Below are 19,142 nucleotides of genomic sequence, written 5' to 3'. Positions count from 1 at the left end.
GAATCACAACCCTTATTTTATTTCTCTCTCTCTCTCTTTTTTTTTTTTTTCCCTATTACCAGGCAACCTTCCAACCATTTTAAAAAGCCCTAGGTTAAAATAGCCTAATTTTGTGGTACAGTTCTTCAGCAGTACTGTAGGACTACTTGGAGTATCAGCGAACAAGCACCAGCAGTCTTCCAGCCTTCTGCCAAAGGCTTATGATGTGATTATCCATGAGCATAAGCTCTCACCACAACCATAATGCGTCGCAGGAAGCTCCTAGGATGTTGTGGGCAGCTGCAGGGAAACACCTCGATCAGGATACCCCACCACAGGAAAGGGATCACTTCCCAGTGAAGACAACCAAAGGGCTGGGGCCATTTTAGGGTCACTTTTGCTTGACAGGCACAGAAATCTCTAAGAATTGGCTACATCCCGCTGGCTCTGTGAACCAAGTATTGGGATCTAAACTGATATGAGAAGCAGTAAGCAGAAAGGCTGTCACTTCTCTTCTTGCATTCGTACTCCCACAGCTGAGGACAAACGCCCTCATCTGTATGGAGACAACTGTGCAGCCAGAAACCATCGCATTGCAGAGGCCACATCAGCCAATATTAATGGATGACAAGGAGCTGTTCTGGACCCAGGGAAATCCACACCTTCTTAAAATTACTTCCTGCTGAACAGTAACTATCACTTTGCTGGTGATTGACCCTCAGGACGTACAGATTTGGAAACTAAGTGCTGCATTTAGTGGAAACAGTGAAAGAAAGTGTCATGCTGCCCGACGGTGTGGAGGGATGCCAAGCACATTAAGCATCAGCCTGGAACATGCCAGGAGTGATTAGGCAATCACAGTTCAAGGACTGGAGAGAGTAGGTACCTCACCTTGCTGCAATGTTAAGTGGCAGGGGAAAAAAGTCTTTAAATATCCTCGCATACCGCAGCGGATTTCAAAAGCAGCGCCAGAGGAAGGTGAAACCCATCCCAGCTGAGCTTCTCCCCATCAGAAAGGTCTTTGCCACTTGTTTAGCCCTCAAAATAAAATAACAGAGGTTCATCCAACGCATGCAGAGCAAGAAGCAGTACCGTTATTGGAGCAGTAGATGAACAACTTGTGAGCAACACCAGCAAGCCCAGATTCCCCACCTTCCTCCACACACCCTTGCTGCACCTACAGCATCTCTGCGTCATTGATGTAACACGGCATCGTTAGCACAACAGCCAGCCTCTGCTGGGTCAGTCTGCTCCTATGTCTTATTTTGGGCACAGGCAGGTGCACCATAAACTAATGACATCTATCCATCCACCAGCTTGAGATGCAAAACCACCTTCATGCTTCAGCAACAGTGCAATCTGGCGAAGTGCAGGGCCAAAGAAGCGAAGTGGCAGCACAACATCCAGCCTCATTCCTTACTGTAGTTCTCACAGCAGGATCCCATGCAGCTAAACTGACTCCCTTAGTTTTTAGTGCCGGATCAAGTTGCCTGAAAGGATGAAGTTGTTACCCTGGGCTTGCTGAGAGATCAGGGGAGGTGTCAGTAAGGAGAAGACATAAGGAGGGGAAAGGAGAGACATAAAATAACATTATTAACAGAAGAATGATGAGGGATGTCACATCATTAACATCTTTTAATGGGGCAAAATCGACATTGTTTCTTCTTGAACCATCTCCTTGAGAAAAGCAGAGAAAACTGCATTCTTGGTCGCTTTGCCAGGTCTTTACTCCAAGCTTCCAAATTATTTCCAGAGAACAGAAGCACTTCAGCCTGTCTGTGCTCCAAATGCAAGCAACCACCTGGATCCTTGCTCTGCTGGAAATGGCAGTGACGGGGAGCCGGGTAAGTCTTTCAAGATTTACGGTCATAAAACCCGCTCAAGGAAGGAAAACGGGACATTGTCAGAAAAACAATAACTTCAGCACATCTGTGATGACAAACCTTTCTTAACACAAAAACTGTGCGAAAACAACTCCTAAAAGGAAGCATCATTGCAATTAACTATTTCAGACATGTCAAAGGCACTGACTTTCATCACTATTGCAGTGGAGGCTGAATACCCCTTATAGTTTCTCTGTCTAGGTCTGTGTAGCAGTCTAACTATCTGTATTTATTTGACACAACACTTCAAACCAAATATTCCTCCTTTAGTTCCTCTGGCAAGAATATTTGGCTCACATAAATCTTCACAAATTATCAAACTCTGGGTTGGTTTACTGAAAACCTGCAGGTTTATGGCAGATAACATAGACAAACTCCTTGTGGTGTTGGAAAACAAGTGGTTGAAACACTGAACTTGAAGAGCTGGCAAATACAGATACCATTTTATTACGAAAAAAAATGAATTTATATAAAAAGCACATGGACAGACTGCTGAGAATAATACACTTCAGTGATCAAAAGTATGCTACGGGAATACTGGATCCTTGGGCAATAAAGATTAAGAAGCCTTGAGCTATCAGGACAACATTCTCCCATGCTTAGGAGAGTGTTAACACACAAAATAGATTTAGACAGGCAGGAGACAGCCTTGGATAGGATCAATCACAATTCTGCACACTCACATAGTGCACAGCTCACCAGGCAAGCCATGTATGACTGAAATATCACAGTCCAAAATGAACTTAGGTTAACTTCCCACAACAGCATATAGGCCAAAGGGACATGAGAAACTGGAATCATAATGTTTCTTTGTGAAAAGCTATGAAGCTAAGACTGAAACTGACACACAAAAACAATAACCCTATGACTATTAATAGGAGCTGTATGCTACAATGGCATGAATAAAAAACATTTTTGCTACATATTCCATATAACAGCCTTCACCCTGTCAACAGCGTATCAGTTTGAAAGAAAAATACATCACCTGCTAACTTTACAAGCCAACTAAGGAAACAGCTTTGTTTATAAGCTTTGCACACAAAGGCTTCACACAGAAAAACCTGACAAATCCCAAAAATGCTATCAGTTCTACTAACCATTTCCTTCTGCACTCAGCCAATAAAACAGAGACTGTATCTCATGATTGAATAATCTGCAACATGTAATCTCTTTGAAATGGAAGTCAGAGGCTTTTATGCTCTGGAGTGATATCTGCAGGCAGAAGCAAGGTTCTGTCCAGTATGATTAGGATTTTAAAATAGTACTATACAACACTGCAAGCCTTTGTGCCCTACTCAGGTGACGAGGATATAGCTAAAGGCTCAGATGAAGGTTCAGTCCTTTGATGGTCTCAATGCCCAGAAAGATTGGCCAGATATTTTAAGCTCTCCAGAAGAAACATGTTAAACACTTAAAATTGATTTTACATCACAGTACAAAAATAAATAAATAAAAAATGCTTGCACTCAGAATAAGCCCATTCAGTTCAAGGCGACATCTCCACAAAACTGAAGAAGGCTGCACATACTTCTATGAGCAAAACTCTTTGCTGTCCCTTCACAGGTTGACAATCCTACCCTCACAATTTTTGACAGCCCTGTGCAGATGCTGACCATATAAAGCTGCTACTCACCCTTCCAGGTGCTAGGGCTAATGTCCTTTTTAGTTATTTAAGAATAGTTTGTGATGTTAGACACTTTATGGTTCTGGGTGCTCCATGAAAAAGCTCTGTTTTCAGAAAACAGGTGTGAAATAATTTGGGGCATCAGACTAACTACAGATGTCTGCCTTCAGAAGGGTGCCCTGGGCCGCTGGTCCAGCATCATTTCCAGGCAAAGCTGGATGTCACTGAGATTCTCCTCCCTGCTCACCCTCGCTTTCCAAAATGACACCAGCAGGTGCCACCTGAAGATAATCCATGTCACCATCCAGAAGGATGGGCACTAAGACAAGGGGCAACAAGCTGCATCGTTCTCTTTTCACCGGATCTTGCTCACCCTGTGGCCAGCCCCCCATGCTCCGTGTCGAATACAAGCCACTTTCAGCCTTTTCATCCTTTGTTGCTTCCTGCCCTGAGTTAAGCATCGCTGTGAACTGAGAGCTTTTCTTTCCGAGAGCTTTTCCTCCTGAAGCCTCCTGAGTCCTTAACAGTGAATACTCCGAGAAAGCCGCTGCGCAGAGAGGCAAAGCACACAACTACTTGTGAACTAAAGGGCATGAAAAAGAGTCATTTTGGACAAAGTGGCCGCCAGCATGAATACATTGATTTATCTATCACAGTGCGCTACAGTTCCAACACCAACAGCTGAGCAATTGGGCTGTATCTATGCGTGAGAGATAAAGGCGAGCTTTGTGGGCACGCACTGGCAGCGGCGGCTCCTGCCCGTGGAAGGCCACCAGACGACACCAGCTAGGTCCAGCTAAGAGAAAAAATCTCTTTTAATTCTAACAAAGAGCCTCTGACCCAGACGAGGGAGAGAGAGACCACACTCCGGGGCTCTTTTCAACCAAGAGGACCAACGAGAAGCTTGCCAGTGTGGGTAACTTGGAGGGGAAGAGGACAAACTTCCTATCCTTACCCAAAAAATCAAAGTTACGTGCCCGTTCCCCCGTGCCTCGCCACAGCAGCGGGCACACACCGGCTCTCCCACCACTACCCCTCCACGACCGGCACTGTCACCGCGAAAAACACTGCTAAAACCCATTTTTTCCCCCCTTTTCCCCCCATTTAAGGCGGCACGACGGCTGCTCGCACCGCCTTTCCCCCCGGGGCCGGGTGTCCGGCGGGTCCCCCACTCACCACCGGGTGCTGTCGTGGTAGTGCTGCAGCACTGAGTACCCGAAGAAGGACCCGTTGGGGCCCTGGAAGACCACCGGGAGCCGCAGGTCCACGTTGTAGCAGCGAGCCAGGGCGGCCGCCAGCAGCGCCGCCAGCACCCGCCACCCCGCCGCCATCCTGCGAGCCCCAGCACCGCCGCCTTCTCCTCCTCCTCCTTTTTCTTTTTCTCCTCCTCCTCCTCCTCTTTTTCTTCCTCCTCCCGGGTTCACGTCTGTGCCCGGCTCGGCTTCGCCCCGAGCCGCCAACCCCCGGCGGGACTGGGCGCCCCGCTCCGCCCCGCACCGCCCCGCGCCGCCGCCGCGGTGCCCCCTGGCGGTGGTTTCCTTCTAACACCTAACCTAAATCTGCCCTCTTTTAGTGTAAAACCATTCCCCTTGTCCTGTCGTCTACCCGAGTGAACAGTCCTCCTCCTTTTTACAAGACCCCTTTAAGTACTGAAAGCCTGCCATGAGGTCACCGCAGAGCCTTCTCTTCTGTAGGCTGGACAGCCCCAGCTCTCTCAGGCTGTCTTCGTAGGAGAGGTGATCCAGCCCCTTGAGAGGTGATCCAGCCCTCAAACAGCAACATTCACGGCTAAACAAAGGCTGAAAGTAATTGTGCTAATATTTTAAAAGGTAGACTGTCTGGGAGCAAAACTAATCGGTCAAACTTGCAATAAAAGGTGAGCAAGAGCCAAGGCAAGAAGGCAGTCACCTCCAGTGGGCAAGAGAAATGTCACACGTCCTCCTGCATGAGGAGGGGAAGGGAGTTACAGGATAAAACTCTCAGACCTTAGAGCCCACACATTTATTATTAAGAAAAAAAAAAAAAAAAGGCAGTTTTTGTGCTTGGGGTTGTTGTGAAGGTGTCTTTACGTTGATCTTTAGGATGAACACCAGGAGCTCAGAGAAGTGCGACCACAGAGATAAGTGGCAGCTTTATTTGTTGCTGTTAGCCCTTGTTTTGGCTACTTCATTCCATTCATTCCACATACTCTTCTCATCCAGGAGCAGGGTCACTGGGAGAAGCACAGTAGATCCCAGGAAATGCAACGGCAGAGGGGCCAGGAGCTCCAAAAAGACAGGAACTGCTGCTTCTGGCAAGCAACTGGAAACACACAGACACATGCTCAGCATTTCTTGCACTGGCACAAGCCGGGTGTGCCTGGCACCTGAGGTTTCTCAGGAAACTTGCTGCAGATGACAACAGTGAACCCTAATGCAGGATGCTGGATGTCAGGGCTGTTGGAGAGTTGCTGTGGGAATGCTCTTGAAGGTAAAGTCATCTTTCAGTACAGGAAGCTCACAGGGAAAGTTTAACATCTCCTGTGAAGGGATTGAGCTGAGTGTGGGCTTGTGCTGAGGGTGCATGTTCAGCAAGAAGGTAATTTTGTGGTAAGCTGTTTCATGATATTGACTTGGCTCTTTCAAAAGCGTAGCTTGTTCCTGCAGGGGAACATCCTCAGATAAAAGCCATCTCCGGACTGTAGGTTAGCATTGACCTTGAGCATCATCTGCAAGTGCCCTGGGGCTGTGCTTGTATACATACGTGTTGCTGTTTGAAAACTGCCCTTTTTGATGTTGAATGTGATGCCAGAAAGTGGATGTGAGCATAGGAATATTCCGGGGACGAGTTAAGTAGAGTGGCAGCAATTACAGAATTAGGTGGTGAAAAAAATCAACAGAGGAAGGGAGGCTTCCAGACATCCAGATGTTTGATACTTGCTACATAAAGCTTAGCAGAGTACTTATTTAAAGCCCTTGCTCAAGACGACTCATGGAAAGGCTGGGGCATTTTGAGTCTTCAGTTTTGGGGGGTTAAAATTGCAAATGATGATGCAAGGACTTAGCAACACATTACCTTGAAAGGAAAGGTTGAACTAGTAAAAGTGACATGCTTCTGCCACAGATCTTGTCTGTCTGCAGATTACTGTAGCTCCACCACCACAAAGGTCTTCAGATCTGCTTCAAAAACAGGTTGAGCAAAGCAACATTGCACTGTTCCTTTATTACCCTTCTGTAAGCTTAAAGAGTGTGTTAATTAACCACACATAATCTATACACAGGCTCATACACATAAGTATGGCCAGGGTTATGCAGAAGTGAACAGTGAATGTTCTCCAGTATTAAATCTAAGTGGCACAGTGCTTAACACTAAATAAAAAGGAAAGGTCACTCATCAATACTTTCAGCCGTTGGTGTACGATCAAATTGAAAGAACCAATTTACTCATTACAGTGCCAAATTAAATCAACGTGGCATTTACATTGTTTTAGCAAGGATATTTACAACATGTAATGAAAAGATTTTCACGGGAGTTCTCTAACTGTGCAATCAATATGGATAAAAGTAATCTGATTTAGCCAGAAAGTCAATATGCAGTGATTAAGCAAATTCCACAAATGGCACTCAATCCCATTAGCACTACCAAGCCAAATTCTCTGCACTTTGAGGCAAGAAAGTGATGGGGCTTTTCAATTAATTATCCAGGCACTGAATGATGCTAGACAGCTCTCTAATGAAGCTAAAGGAAATGCGAGCTGACACACTGGGGAGAAGGATGGGTTCATTCATCTCCAGAGGGATGAGAGAAGCAAAGTGGCTAGATGAGGTGAATGCAACACTTGTCTCTCACGTTGTACGTTGTAGAGCGCTCCCAGGAGGGCTTATTTCAACTAGCAGCGATACAATACGGAGGTGTGTGAGTCCATGAAAAACTTTAGCTCTCTATTCCTGGCAAGGAGGATTATCCAAGGACAGGCCAGGAACACTGTACTCCCATGCCCTTCCCCCCTCCTTTTTTTAATTTATTTTTATTTTTTGTTTTACTGCACATCCAAATACTAACGTAATCTCACAACATTTAATCCAATGGGAATTTTGGCAAGCAGAGCAGAAACAGAAAGTGCATGCTTAGGTCTTTGCAGTTTCAGCTGTTAAAATCCTGGCATGCACTGGAAGAAATGAAAGCAACGGGAAGCATCTAACTGCAACTATAAGCATTAAAATAATGTACTGTTAAATGAATATTATGCTAACAATAAGGACTGGGAACAAGGAATAGTGCACTAAATCGTATGCCAACCTTTTGTTAATGAACTATTCAAACTGGAATTAGCTGTGCCTGCATTTCTATATCCCTGTGTTCTCTCTGCTTCAATCTTGATGTTTGTATTGTCTGGGGAGGCTCCATACCTGCATCATAAGGGTAATTTGTAGTTTACACCATTCTATATTAATGAAGTACTTAACCGCAGTTTAACATTCTCTATTTTGGCAGCAGTCGGTCTCCAGATCAGGTTTTAAATTAGAAAAGTTATTTGTAAATTGGGGACCTACAGTGAAAAGCACCCTTGACAATACTTTTTAATTAATAACTTGAATTGCAGAGCTAAGAAACACACACACACACACACAGTAATGTTCTGACTACAGAAAGAGACAGAAAACAAATGTCTGCGTTGTTTACAGCATCACTGTGTACAAACTTGGTTCATTAATACAGCGTGTTAAGAGGCAGTTCCCCTCCTGCAGGCTTCTCCTCCCAAAATGCCACTTCTCACATTATTAATAGCTTCTGAAAAATACCTAATTTTGCTTCTGCAGTGAACATATTGAACTCAGTATCATTTTCATAATTTTGATGAATACCTTGTTTAACTTTATGACACTGCTTTTTGTTAGGCTAATCATTTGCTTTTCCTTGCATTTACACCAAAAAAGTGCTGCGGTGTCCTGGCAGTATTATTGTGCTTGAGGTTTTACTGTCTCCTTTAAGCTGGTCCACATGTATAACTCAGATGTGCTCCCACATGGGGAGGAGGAGAAGGGGAGCACATATGCCTGTGCTGCTATTTCTTCTCCCACCCTGGCACCATCACCAAGAATGCCCCAGCGGTGGGCAGGCATCCCACGAGCTTGTTAATATAAGGGCTGCTGCCTCCTCTCCCAGCCATTACCTATACATTTATGTCAGTGTGTGCTTAGTGAGGAGACTTCAAGTGAACTTGAAGTTAAAACTAAAGCTTTCCCATCACAGCTGTGAGACTTGCTGGTTCTTCACAGGCATTCTCTGTATTTTTCTGGCAAGTGCTCAGTACAAGGAGGTTGGTCACTGTGTTTGTAAATCAGGTCTTAAGGGTAATACTACAGTTTATTTTTAGCCACAGAGCTGTGTGATCTAATCCACCTTCAGACCCAGCTGTGATGAGCTAAGGAGACCAAACTTCTTCAGTCTTCCTGTGAAAGAGAGATTTTTCAGACATTTTTATAGCTCTTCTCGCGCATCAGGTCAGAAGCACCCTTTTCAATTTCTCTTTCAGTGTGGCTTTGTGAAAAATATTTATCATGGCTGTGTCTCCCATTGAACCAGAGAGAAGAGGACAGCCACCTTTTGTTACACCGTAAAAAGAAAAGGAAAGACTTTTCTTCTTTTCTCTTTTCAAGCCCCCGTCAGTGCTGAAGCAGTCAAAGAGGAGGATGCTACTTTGAAACATAAATACATAAATGGAGTAATTATGAAAAATCAGAAAAATACACTAACACATATCCATAAAATATGATAAATACCAAGTACATTTCATAAAGAGGGAATTCCCCACATTCACTTACCTACCAATGAATTAGGTAGGAACCTGCTGGATCAACGGGGACAGAGCTATGGGTTTTCAACACAACAGCAGTCATACTGTGAGAAGCTTTCTACTTTAATCTGTCAAGCAGTAAATCATTGTCAGCATCTAGATTTATCTGCAAATCTAGACTGCAATTGTCATGGTACAAACTGTATCTTCAAATGTTGTTCCCATTAAGTGAAGGAGATGTTTTCTTGTTTCTCTACTTGAGTAGAGTTTTCCAAGTAGATTTAGAATACAGAAAACTTTATCTGGGTTGAAGACAGAATCAGTACAAACCTTAGGTGATACAGAAGCTAATGATTCAATCAAAAATCTTCTTCTCATAATAATAACTAAAAGAATAGTGTATAAATCCAGAATTTTCAAAGCCCCATTTGCAAGAAATCAATTTTCCCTTTTTAAATATTTAAGGATTTTCTTTTCTTAAACTGTACTATTTCAGCAGCAAACCCATTTATTTAGTGATCCAGACTCACCATTCTTCTATCCCCTTGAAAACTATGCATTAGCATTAGACTTAAACTCTTGCCCTGGCTTTCAGTAGTGGGGGTATATTTCAACATGATTTATGGTCAATTCGTGCCCAAATGAGAATGCATCTTATAATGTAAAACATATTTCTAAAACATTTATCATATGCCGTATACCAGTAACGGAAGGAATTCCTCAGAGCCAAGTAAAAGAAAAAAATACACCAGGTAATTTTTTCCCCTTTCATAGAGTTTACTTTCTTTCTTTCATACATCTAGATTTCTGCATTTTCCTTCTCATGCAATAAACCTCTACTCAGGAGTCTCTATTCAGCTGTGCTAAGTGCTTCATTAAGGACCTGCTTAAATATGAGTGCATGCTTATGCTTTATTGACTTCAGGTGAACCGAACAGCAGAACTGAAGCTAAGCATGTGCTTGGGTTGAACTGGGACTGGGACTAACTTACGGACACACTGCTAACAGCAAGTAGCGGTCAAGTTTTGCAGCTCTCATATTTTCCAACAGCCGTCATATATTTGTTTGGATGTGGTTAGAATTACAGCTGTGTTGTATGTATTCATATATTATATGTTTTAAAATGCATAGACACACGTGCTGTAAAACCATATACAGGTTTATTTTGAATTGCTTTTTGTTCATTACCATTGGTCTCACTAGCAGAATCATCACTGCATGCTTTTATTTCACACTGACACCAGCGATACTGTGTTCTCACTCACTCAGTTGATTGAACCTCATTTCCTCAGCTGAGGGATCAATGCGTCTAAAAGGTTTCACCACCATAATGAGAGGAGACATGCTCGTGATTGCCAATGTACTGTAATGACATTCTCTTTGTGCTTGCTGTTTGTTTGTTGTTTTTTTTTTTTTTTTTTTTTTTCCTGATATTTATTTTAGAGTGGCTATAGGAGGAGCTGTAGACAGAAATCCTTAAATCCAAAAGTCAACCATGTGGCAGTATGCTCCAAAAGCACACGCCACACAACTCAAGACCCTACCGAAAAGAGCTGCCCCAGTCCTGCAGGGGACACAATGACAAAGTTGTCTTTCCTTCATCTCCACTGATGGATGGAGATGAAGGAGATCAGGACCACAGTGAGAAAAGAAAGAGGCTGTCAAGGTACAAGAGCCATGGTTAAGGAAAAGTGAAGCTCCACCAGAAAGCAATTCAGAGTGCCTGAAGCTGAGATTTCATTCTCTCTCACCCATGACTACAGAAAAACTCCAAAAATACTAAACCTCACTGCAACAAGGCTAGCCTTTGTCAGTACCTCCTAAATCACTGCATTGCAACCAAAAATGCAATGACTACCCTAAAACATACTTCCTGAGTATCCCTATACTTAAAAAGGTTGATATGCTCTTAATAGAATTCACTTGCCAGCATCACCCCAGTCTGGTCTGACTCAGTGCTTGTTGGCTAACCAGCCAGCTCTCACCCATGGCTGAATTTACAGCACAGACAAGAAGACGATGTTGGATCTATCAAACCAGTTGGAGAGAAAAAGCACTGTTAGCTTTCAAAAAGCATTGCCCCAGCCTATATCTTTTCCCTGTGATCTTCTTAATGACCTCTTGGGGATTATAAAGGAAGTGAATGGTGAAATTGTGACTTTTCACAAGAGATATTTTTCTTTTTTTCCCAAGAAGACTCACTCTTTACTTGCTAGTCCTGGGACTTCTGGGCAAAGTGCTAGGCTACCTAGAGCAATACCTCAAAGAGAAACAATAAATTAAATCCCCCCTACTGATTACCCTTCTTTGTCCAGCGCCAGGAGGGGATTAGACCTGCCACAAAAAAAAAAAAAAAAAAAAAAAAACACACAGTTTTTGCATCAGCCTCAAGCAGATACCCAAGAATTTGGGTATCTGAGACAGACACAATGGATTCTTATCACAGGTTTCTTAAACGCCATATCCCCAGTGGCTGTCTGCTCTGCAAACCAGTGACAGCTATTCCCCCTTCTCTGAAAGGATCCCCAGGACAATGGGGCAATTTCATAAAGAAAACAGACATGCCACAGCTCCACAGCAAAACATATAAATTGCAAATGAAAATCTGAAAACATCACCTCCAGTGCAAAAATCCCACCAATTTCAACCTGTGCGGTGTGTTAAGTGTGAAGCACAGCTGAAGCCCTACTGTTCCTGAAGACAGATAGAGCCATGGTGTAGTCCTAGGCTCAATTCAGCCAGTATTTCTGCAGTGCTGGCACAGAAGCTTGTTGAATTGTCGCTTTACAGGTAGCTAGCCAGCTAGCCCTTCCTACCACACTCAAAGGCCTAGCAATGACGATGAGCCCTACAAAACTAAGAGAAGATTATAAACCAGGTCCTGCCACACTTTTAGAAAGAGAGTTTTAAGTCTTACTCTAAGTAGAATTAACTAGACTTAAAAATTATATCATTTTACACACATTAAATTTATTTGTCATAGTTTTCTATAAGATTTCAGCTGAAGACAAAGACATTGGGTAGATAATTGAGACTGTTGATTGTCTTTGTTTGATTTTCACTGTTTAAGTTTACATGTAGAGGTCCTTTCCAATAGCCCAGACCTAACCCACTGAAACCCAGGCAAAGACCCCTCGAAATTTTAATGGAGCTGGACTGTTCAGAATTAAGTCCGAGTGGATTTTATCTCGTTTATCCCATTTCTCTCCATCAAAACAAAAATCACAAGGGGTAAGGTGTACTAGATGTTATAAAGTCATGGAATACCAGTCACATGGTGGATCCTGTGGTCTACCACTTTTCTACATGATACTAAACCTCACAGAGTTATACATTAAAGTGCTGTACTCCTTTCCTATTTAGCCTCCCCTTCTAAATCTATTCCTCCGAGACCCTGGTGGTCACATGAGCTTGGGCCACTTGTCGAAAGGCCCAATTTACACTGCAGCTTTCAAACATTTTACTTGGAATTCTTGGCACATCTGCTTCCCATTAGCTGGCCACTCCATGTTTATTATTGCACATGTTAACTATCATACAATACTTGTGTGAAAAGTTCAGATGAACAATAACCTATTTGTCATCTCTGAGAGATCCAGATCTATTCTCCCTCTCCAGAAATGACACTTTTTGCTGTTGTGTGCAGTCAAAGCAAATAATTTGTGACATGCCGGACCCTTCTGTGACCCAGTTATTTCTAAATTGTCTGCTATGCTATAGCTTAATTTGGTGTGTGCTGTACATACACAGTAGTTCAGAGAAGTAAACTATGGAACTACATAGGATTTGTTATCAGCATGAGTTATGCCAGAAGAGGCATAGTTATCTGGCTTAGTAATGTGAAAAACGTTGAATTTGAGTATCTGGATAGCATGAGGGATGCTGTGTTGCTGCCAGTGATTTAAAAATAAATAAGTAAAAACGCAATTTCCCCCAGCCCCTCTCCCGGACAAACTTCTTGTGTGTATAATTCAGCTTAAACCAGTGGAATTAAGGCAAGGAATTTGCAATCCCTAGAGTCATATTCACTACAAATAATGTGAAGAGAGAAGCACAGAGGTTGTGGTAACATTAGGCTCTCTAGTTTATGACGTTACTCGTGCACCTCAGTGTACGAGTAGCCCTGGTGTAAGAGGTTCTCGGAGGAATTTGGCCGTATTGACCTATGCCACCCCATAGAGCAGCAGTCCAAGAAAATAAGGCAAATTTGGAGCTTGATGTCACAGTTCTGAGCTTCGCCTGCTGATTTCTACTGAGCTACTTTTATCATTACTCTATAAAAGTTGGACGCTCCTAAACACTTTGCTTGGTTAATGAGGACAGACCAGTTGCAACTAGCAATGTTAGACTTTTGGTACAGGCTCCTTCATAAGAAAGAAATAGTTCAAGCTCACCCTAACCTCTGATTTCACACAAATGCAGATGCCTTTAGAAAAGCTGAGAGTATGCAATGCTTCCATGCCCTCCTTGTGAGTGCTTACAGACCTACAGGTCCCAGAAGAAAGCAAGTCCCGCTTCTTTCCTCAGCAACGTCACTAACAAAATTGTTAGTTAGCAGCCTGGCTGGGTTTGTCACACAGCACACAAAATCAAGTGAGATGTTTAATTACCTTGCCTTCCCCGACTCATGATAAATTAGTCCAGACATCCCAGTGCGATACATTAAACAAACTATGCTCACAATTAGTTGACAGCAGCAGTGACATGAGGTGTAAGCAAAGTTTGTCACCTTGTCAAAATAGCATGAAGTTATTTTTACCTCCTGTTGCCCACTGTGTTTATTGGATTCCCCAACTACACTATGCCATTACTGCAGCCACAGGGAGCTTTCTGAAAGCCATCCGGATCCTGCTGAAGGATGTCTATAGCAATACATAAACCGACTTCTATTTTTAGTCAATATTGAAGCTTATCTAAAGTAAATGTTAATTCCGGTTTACTCTATGGTCAGCATCCCTCCCAGAAATACACGCTCTTACTCTCAACCTAAAAATAAGTGGGTGATTTCATGCATTTGTCTCTTGCACCCAGTCTCCCCATGCTATGTGCAGCAACCAGCAGACCCCTGCTCTGCAGTGGCTCGCCGAAGTCACCCTCCCCTGCTGCCCGCTTTTCCAAGGAGACACTGGTGCAAAAACCCTGGCAGGGGTCGTTGAAGGCCAATGAGAGAAAGCATTTAATGAACATTTGTATGTACGTGGTGCATAAAAGAGGAAGCGAGGACCCCCCCCTACACTGCCAAGCTGGCTGCCATCAGCAGCTCTTTGGGCCTGTGGGGCTCTGGGCTAGGCTGGCTGGTTTATCGGGCTTTCCACATGTGCCTGTCCAGCCTTTCTCCAAGCAGAAAAGTTGTCTCTCTAATCACTAAACTTTTGTTTGTTTGTTTGTTTAATTATTCATACCATTGCTAGTAACTAAGGGATTTATATCTGCCTATACTCAAAGGCCTAAACACAGCAGGCCGTACACACGCCTGCATGCAGCCACCAAGTAGAAGCTTACACGCACTGGCCATTGACACCAGTGCATTCTCCCCTCTTCCTCCATCACTGGGTTAAGCAAGTCACTTGGAAAACAAAACAGAACAAAAAACACTACAGAAAAATGTCAGACATGTCCACAGAAAAAAGCCCACCCTGATTCCCAGGGACTGGCATGGCACTTCCGTATTTCTTCCTTGGCCAAATATAGTGAGCACTTTATCACCAGCAGAACTTCCACAGTACAAGGTAGCATGGAGATATCCTAGTTTTGAGGAAAAATAGGGGCATCTTGGATCTTTCTTGCTCAGCCTCTTTTGTAGCAACATTTTTACTGGCACAGTAGCCTGCAGGCCCATCCTATAAATGAGGTCCATGGCAGGTCCTGTTTATAATACACAAAAGGTGTATTTCATCTTGAAGAGTTCAATACCCTGAGAGCCCTAATGCCCTGAGCATGCTACCTGAAGCTGAAGAAAAAGAAGACCACCTCACTTTTAACTAAGCTAGTCACCTCCTGTACAGAAGTTGTGGTTGGGTCAGATTTTATTTGCTGACAAAAAGTACCAAAATCCTGAGCTAAAGCCTGTTGTTCTTTAAATAACACTCAGATAACACCCGCCGGGGCTGTAGGATTGCAAGGTGAGGACAGTTTATTTGGAAACACTTTCAGTGGAAGCATTTTTCAGGGAAGTCAAATCTAGGGTTCAGTATGGGAAGGCAAAACATTAGCTCTCTGAAGATAGCTTAGCCTATTCATTATTTTAATTACTGTAAATGAAGACCCTAGTCTTTCAGCCCACACTTCCTCTTTTATATATGCCACTAATTTTATCACTGTTTTGAAAGGGCCACATAACTGTGTTCCTAGCCTAGGCTATGAGAAGGGGAAATAACATTATTATTTTTTTAAAATATACAGACTTACATGCGTTAAGTCCTGGATATGCATTGCAATAACATAAACTAATAAGACTTGATGGATTGGCTGTTTTGGTTTGTTTTGGTTTTGTTTATTTTGTGTGTAGTTTGCAATATAGTTATTTCTGTTTACAAACCAATGCCAAACCTGTGGGCTTTCCCACTTGTATGCAAGGGGAAATCACACAGAAATCACAGAATTTCTAGGTTGGAGGAGACCTCAAGATCATCGAGTCCAACCTCTGACCTAACACTAACAGTCCCCACTAAACCATATCCCTAAGCTCTACATCTAAACGTCTTTTAAAGACTTCCAGGGATGGTGACTCTACCACTTCCCTGGGCAGCCTGTTCCAATGTCTAACAACCCTTTCGGTAAAGAAGTTCTTCCTAACATCCAACCAAAACCTCCCCTTACGCAACTTAAGCCCATTCCCCCTCGTCCTGTCACCAGGCACGTGGGAGAACAGACCAACCCCCACCTCGCTACAGCCTCCTTTAAGGTATCCGTAGAGAGCAATAAGGTCACCCCTGAGCCCCCTTTTCTCCAGGCTGAACAAGCCCAGCTCCCTCAGCCACTCCTTGTAGGACTTGTTCTCCAGGCCCCTCACCAGCTTTACAGCCCTTCTCTGGACCCGCTCAAGCACCTCGATGTCCTTCTTGTAGCGAGGGGCCCAAAACTGAACACAGTACTCGAGGTGCGGCCTCACCAGAGCTGAGTACAGGGGGACGATCACCTCCTTAGCCCTGCTGGCCACACTGCTTCTTATGCAAGCCAGGATGCTGTTGGCCTTCTTGGCCACCTGAGCACACTGCTGGCTCATATTCAGCCGACTATCCACCATCACTCCCAGGTCCTTCTCTGCCTGGCAGCTCTCCAACCATTCCTCTCCCAGCCTGTAGCTCTGCTTGGGGTTATTGCACCCCAGGTGCAGGACCTGGCACTTGGCCTTGTTGAACTTCATGCAGTTGACCTCAGCCCATTGGTCCCAGCCTATCCAGATCTTCCTGCAGAGCCTTCCTACCCTCGAGCAGATCGACACACACACCTAACTTGGTGTCATCTGCGAACTTACTGAGGGTGCATTGAGGGGAAGTACGTACTTACTGAGGGGAAGTACTGCCCTTTTTGTTAAGGGATAAAGTAACTCAATCCCACAGTTCACTTCCATAATAATTTGTTAGATCAGTAAGGACAATCATTTGGTAGCATTCTTAAAGATAGATGTGTAAGTGAACCAGAATATCCACACATACATTAACACAAGATATGCTGTTCCGGTAATTCCCACGTGCAGTGGAAAGGTATACTTCTGGGCAGCTTGTGCCGCTTGCTGTAAATTACTTTCACCCCCTCGGCCAAGGGCTGATCAGCTGCTAGAACAACTGAGGTGCAGGTCAGAGACACAGCAAATATGGCTGACTCAAAATTTCTCCACAAAACCAGCAATGTTTAATACTTCTCATGTGGCACGATGAATCGTATTTCCCAGATAACTTTACTTGGTACCTACTTCTCTCTCCCTCATTTTCTTAGTTTACTATCTCAGCTGTTTCTCCAGAGCCTGTGGCTTGAGTGAAAAAGATAGGCAAGCCTCAGCAGCAGAAGAAAACTTGCAGTTCAGGAGCCACAGAGGGTATGTCATGTTGGCTGTATAGAGATGCCTCTTCTAAATTTTACATACTGCTTGTTTGATCATCTTGATTCACTTGTAAAAGATATATGAGCTGATCCAAGTTAGAAGACTTTTAAGTGCTTCCCTTACTCCAATAAAACTGGATGATGCATACTGCCACTAAATGCAACAGCAATTTTTCATGTAGACATCAGCACTAAAACAAGTAGGAACCATTGATCTGAATAACAAGGCTAAATATGTTCTTGGACCAATAAAGTTTCCAAAATATAAACCGTGGCAAAGATTACAGCATACACTCTGTTATTCATCCCTTCTCCTTTCAGTGAATTTAAATGCCTGCAGAAAGCACTAGAGACTCTAGCACTCCAGCCACAAAAAGAGGCTGGTACAGCTCAGCCAGCCAATGTGTCCTGACCTGCTTCAGCATCAGCCCCAGGGGTAGCCTCTGAACCCCGAGGCTGGTCAGGACCCAGGAACAGCATCTGTTCAGAAGAGCTATCAGCCAAGCCAGAGTGGCTTCAGTTATGTTGACATGTCTAATTATAAACTAAGCAACTACCTTATTAATTTGCCCAACAGCCATGAGATGGCAGTGTGACCTGAGATGCTTTAGAAGCTGCCGCTGAGAAGAGCAAGTCCTGTGCCACAGCAGATGCCTGAACCACAATTAACTCCTCTATCATCACTCATAACTGTACCAAGATGTGCTAGCACAGCTGTAAGATAACACGTAATTACCATGGGCTTAATTATGGCTTCTCTGAAATGTCACATGGTATTAAGTGGCAACTGTATGAAATAATAGTTGTCACTGTTCTACAATGAAGTAAATCTCTAGAGATGTGCTTATTTTGAGTCAACATGCCTTTAAAATTAATCTAATACATAAAGGAAACTAAGTAAGTGTTTACAGAGGAAGGCTAGAATCAGTGTAAACGACAGCCTACAAGAGAAGAGAAACTTAAAGGTGACAATTCCTATATCAGAGACATGGAACAGCATACAACTTGATGCTTATTTGTGTTCTGGCATCTCTAGTTTGCAATACTATGAATGTACACAACCAAATACAATTTGCAAATCCCAAGCTACCACCATTTTTGAGGACCAGTGTCTAGGAACAGCCACATACATTCCTGCTGTTGGGTCTGGATGTCCAACATGCAGGGGAGAGGCTGCCAGGTTCTGTTCATCTTGGTATCCATAACAAATCAGTAATAACACTGTGAAAGAGTCATCACTTCTTGAAAAGGCAAATTAAAAAAAAAAAAAAAAAAGTTGCTCAATTTAGCAAACTCTATTAAGTGGTTTTTTTTTGTTTGTTTGTTTTCTTTTGTTTTGTTTTTGTAGCAAAGCTATGAATGCAGAGAATAGAGGAATTAGAGGAGAGAACCAGATACAAAGCACTATGTAGAAAAGAAAACATTTTAGTATAACTCATGGAAAGAGGGACTATAAATGGCAGAACTAAAAGTTGGAAGGATTTTTATATAATAATTTATAATACATTTGAAATAGTACATTGCCAATAGACATCAGCCTAGGCACTGAAATAATACAGAAATTCTAAGAAAGCAACACATTTTTCATTTAAATTAACAATGATTAATCCTTAAGACACTGGAGGATGCTTGGTAAACATTGTCATCTTTATAAATAGAGCTACACATTTTTGGTTTTCTATACACGTATACGGGTCCCCAAAGTTACAAATGTAACGTACTTTTCATGTAAAACTAAAGGAAAATTCAACATAAAACAACCAAATATATTCTCTCACAGCACAATGTTCTAACATTCCAGTTTGGACAAGCCTTGGATCCTCTAAACTTTGCTAA

At 43.1% G+C, this 19,142-nt stretch overlaps 1 protein-coding gene across 2 annotated transcripts in view; it reads right to left on the bottom strand.

Annotated features, from left to right (window-relative positions):
• ITGA9 (integrin subunit alpha 9) overlaps positions 1–4,884 on the bottom strand; it is a 221,026-nt gene extending 216,142 nt beyond the window's left edge. For both annotated transcript variants that reach the window (XM_082754412.1, XM_082754413.1), the window contains exon 1: positions 4,663–4,884. In XM_082754412.1, the coding sequence (XP_082610538.1) occupies positions 4,663–4,817 (155 nt within the window). In that variant the 5' untranslated portion in view covers positions 4,818–4,884. The remainder of the gene's footprint in view (positions 1–4,662) is intronic.
• Between the last annotated feature and the right edge of the window lie 14,258 nt (positions 4,885–19,142).

Source organism: Aythya marila (assembly GCF_965140915.1).
Source record: "Aythya marila genome assembly, chromosome: 2".
Taxonomy (NCBI): domain Eukaryota; kingdom Metazoa; phylum Chordata; class Aves; order Anseriformes; family Anatidae; genus Aythya; species Aythya marila.
Note: the sequence above shows the minus strand (reverse complement) of the source record. Positions and strands in the feature narration are given on the sequence as shown.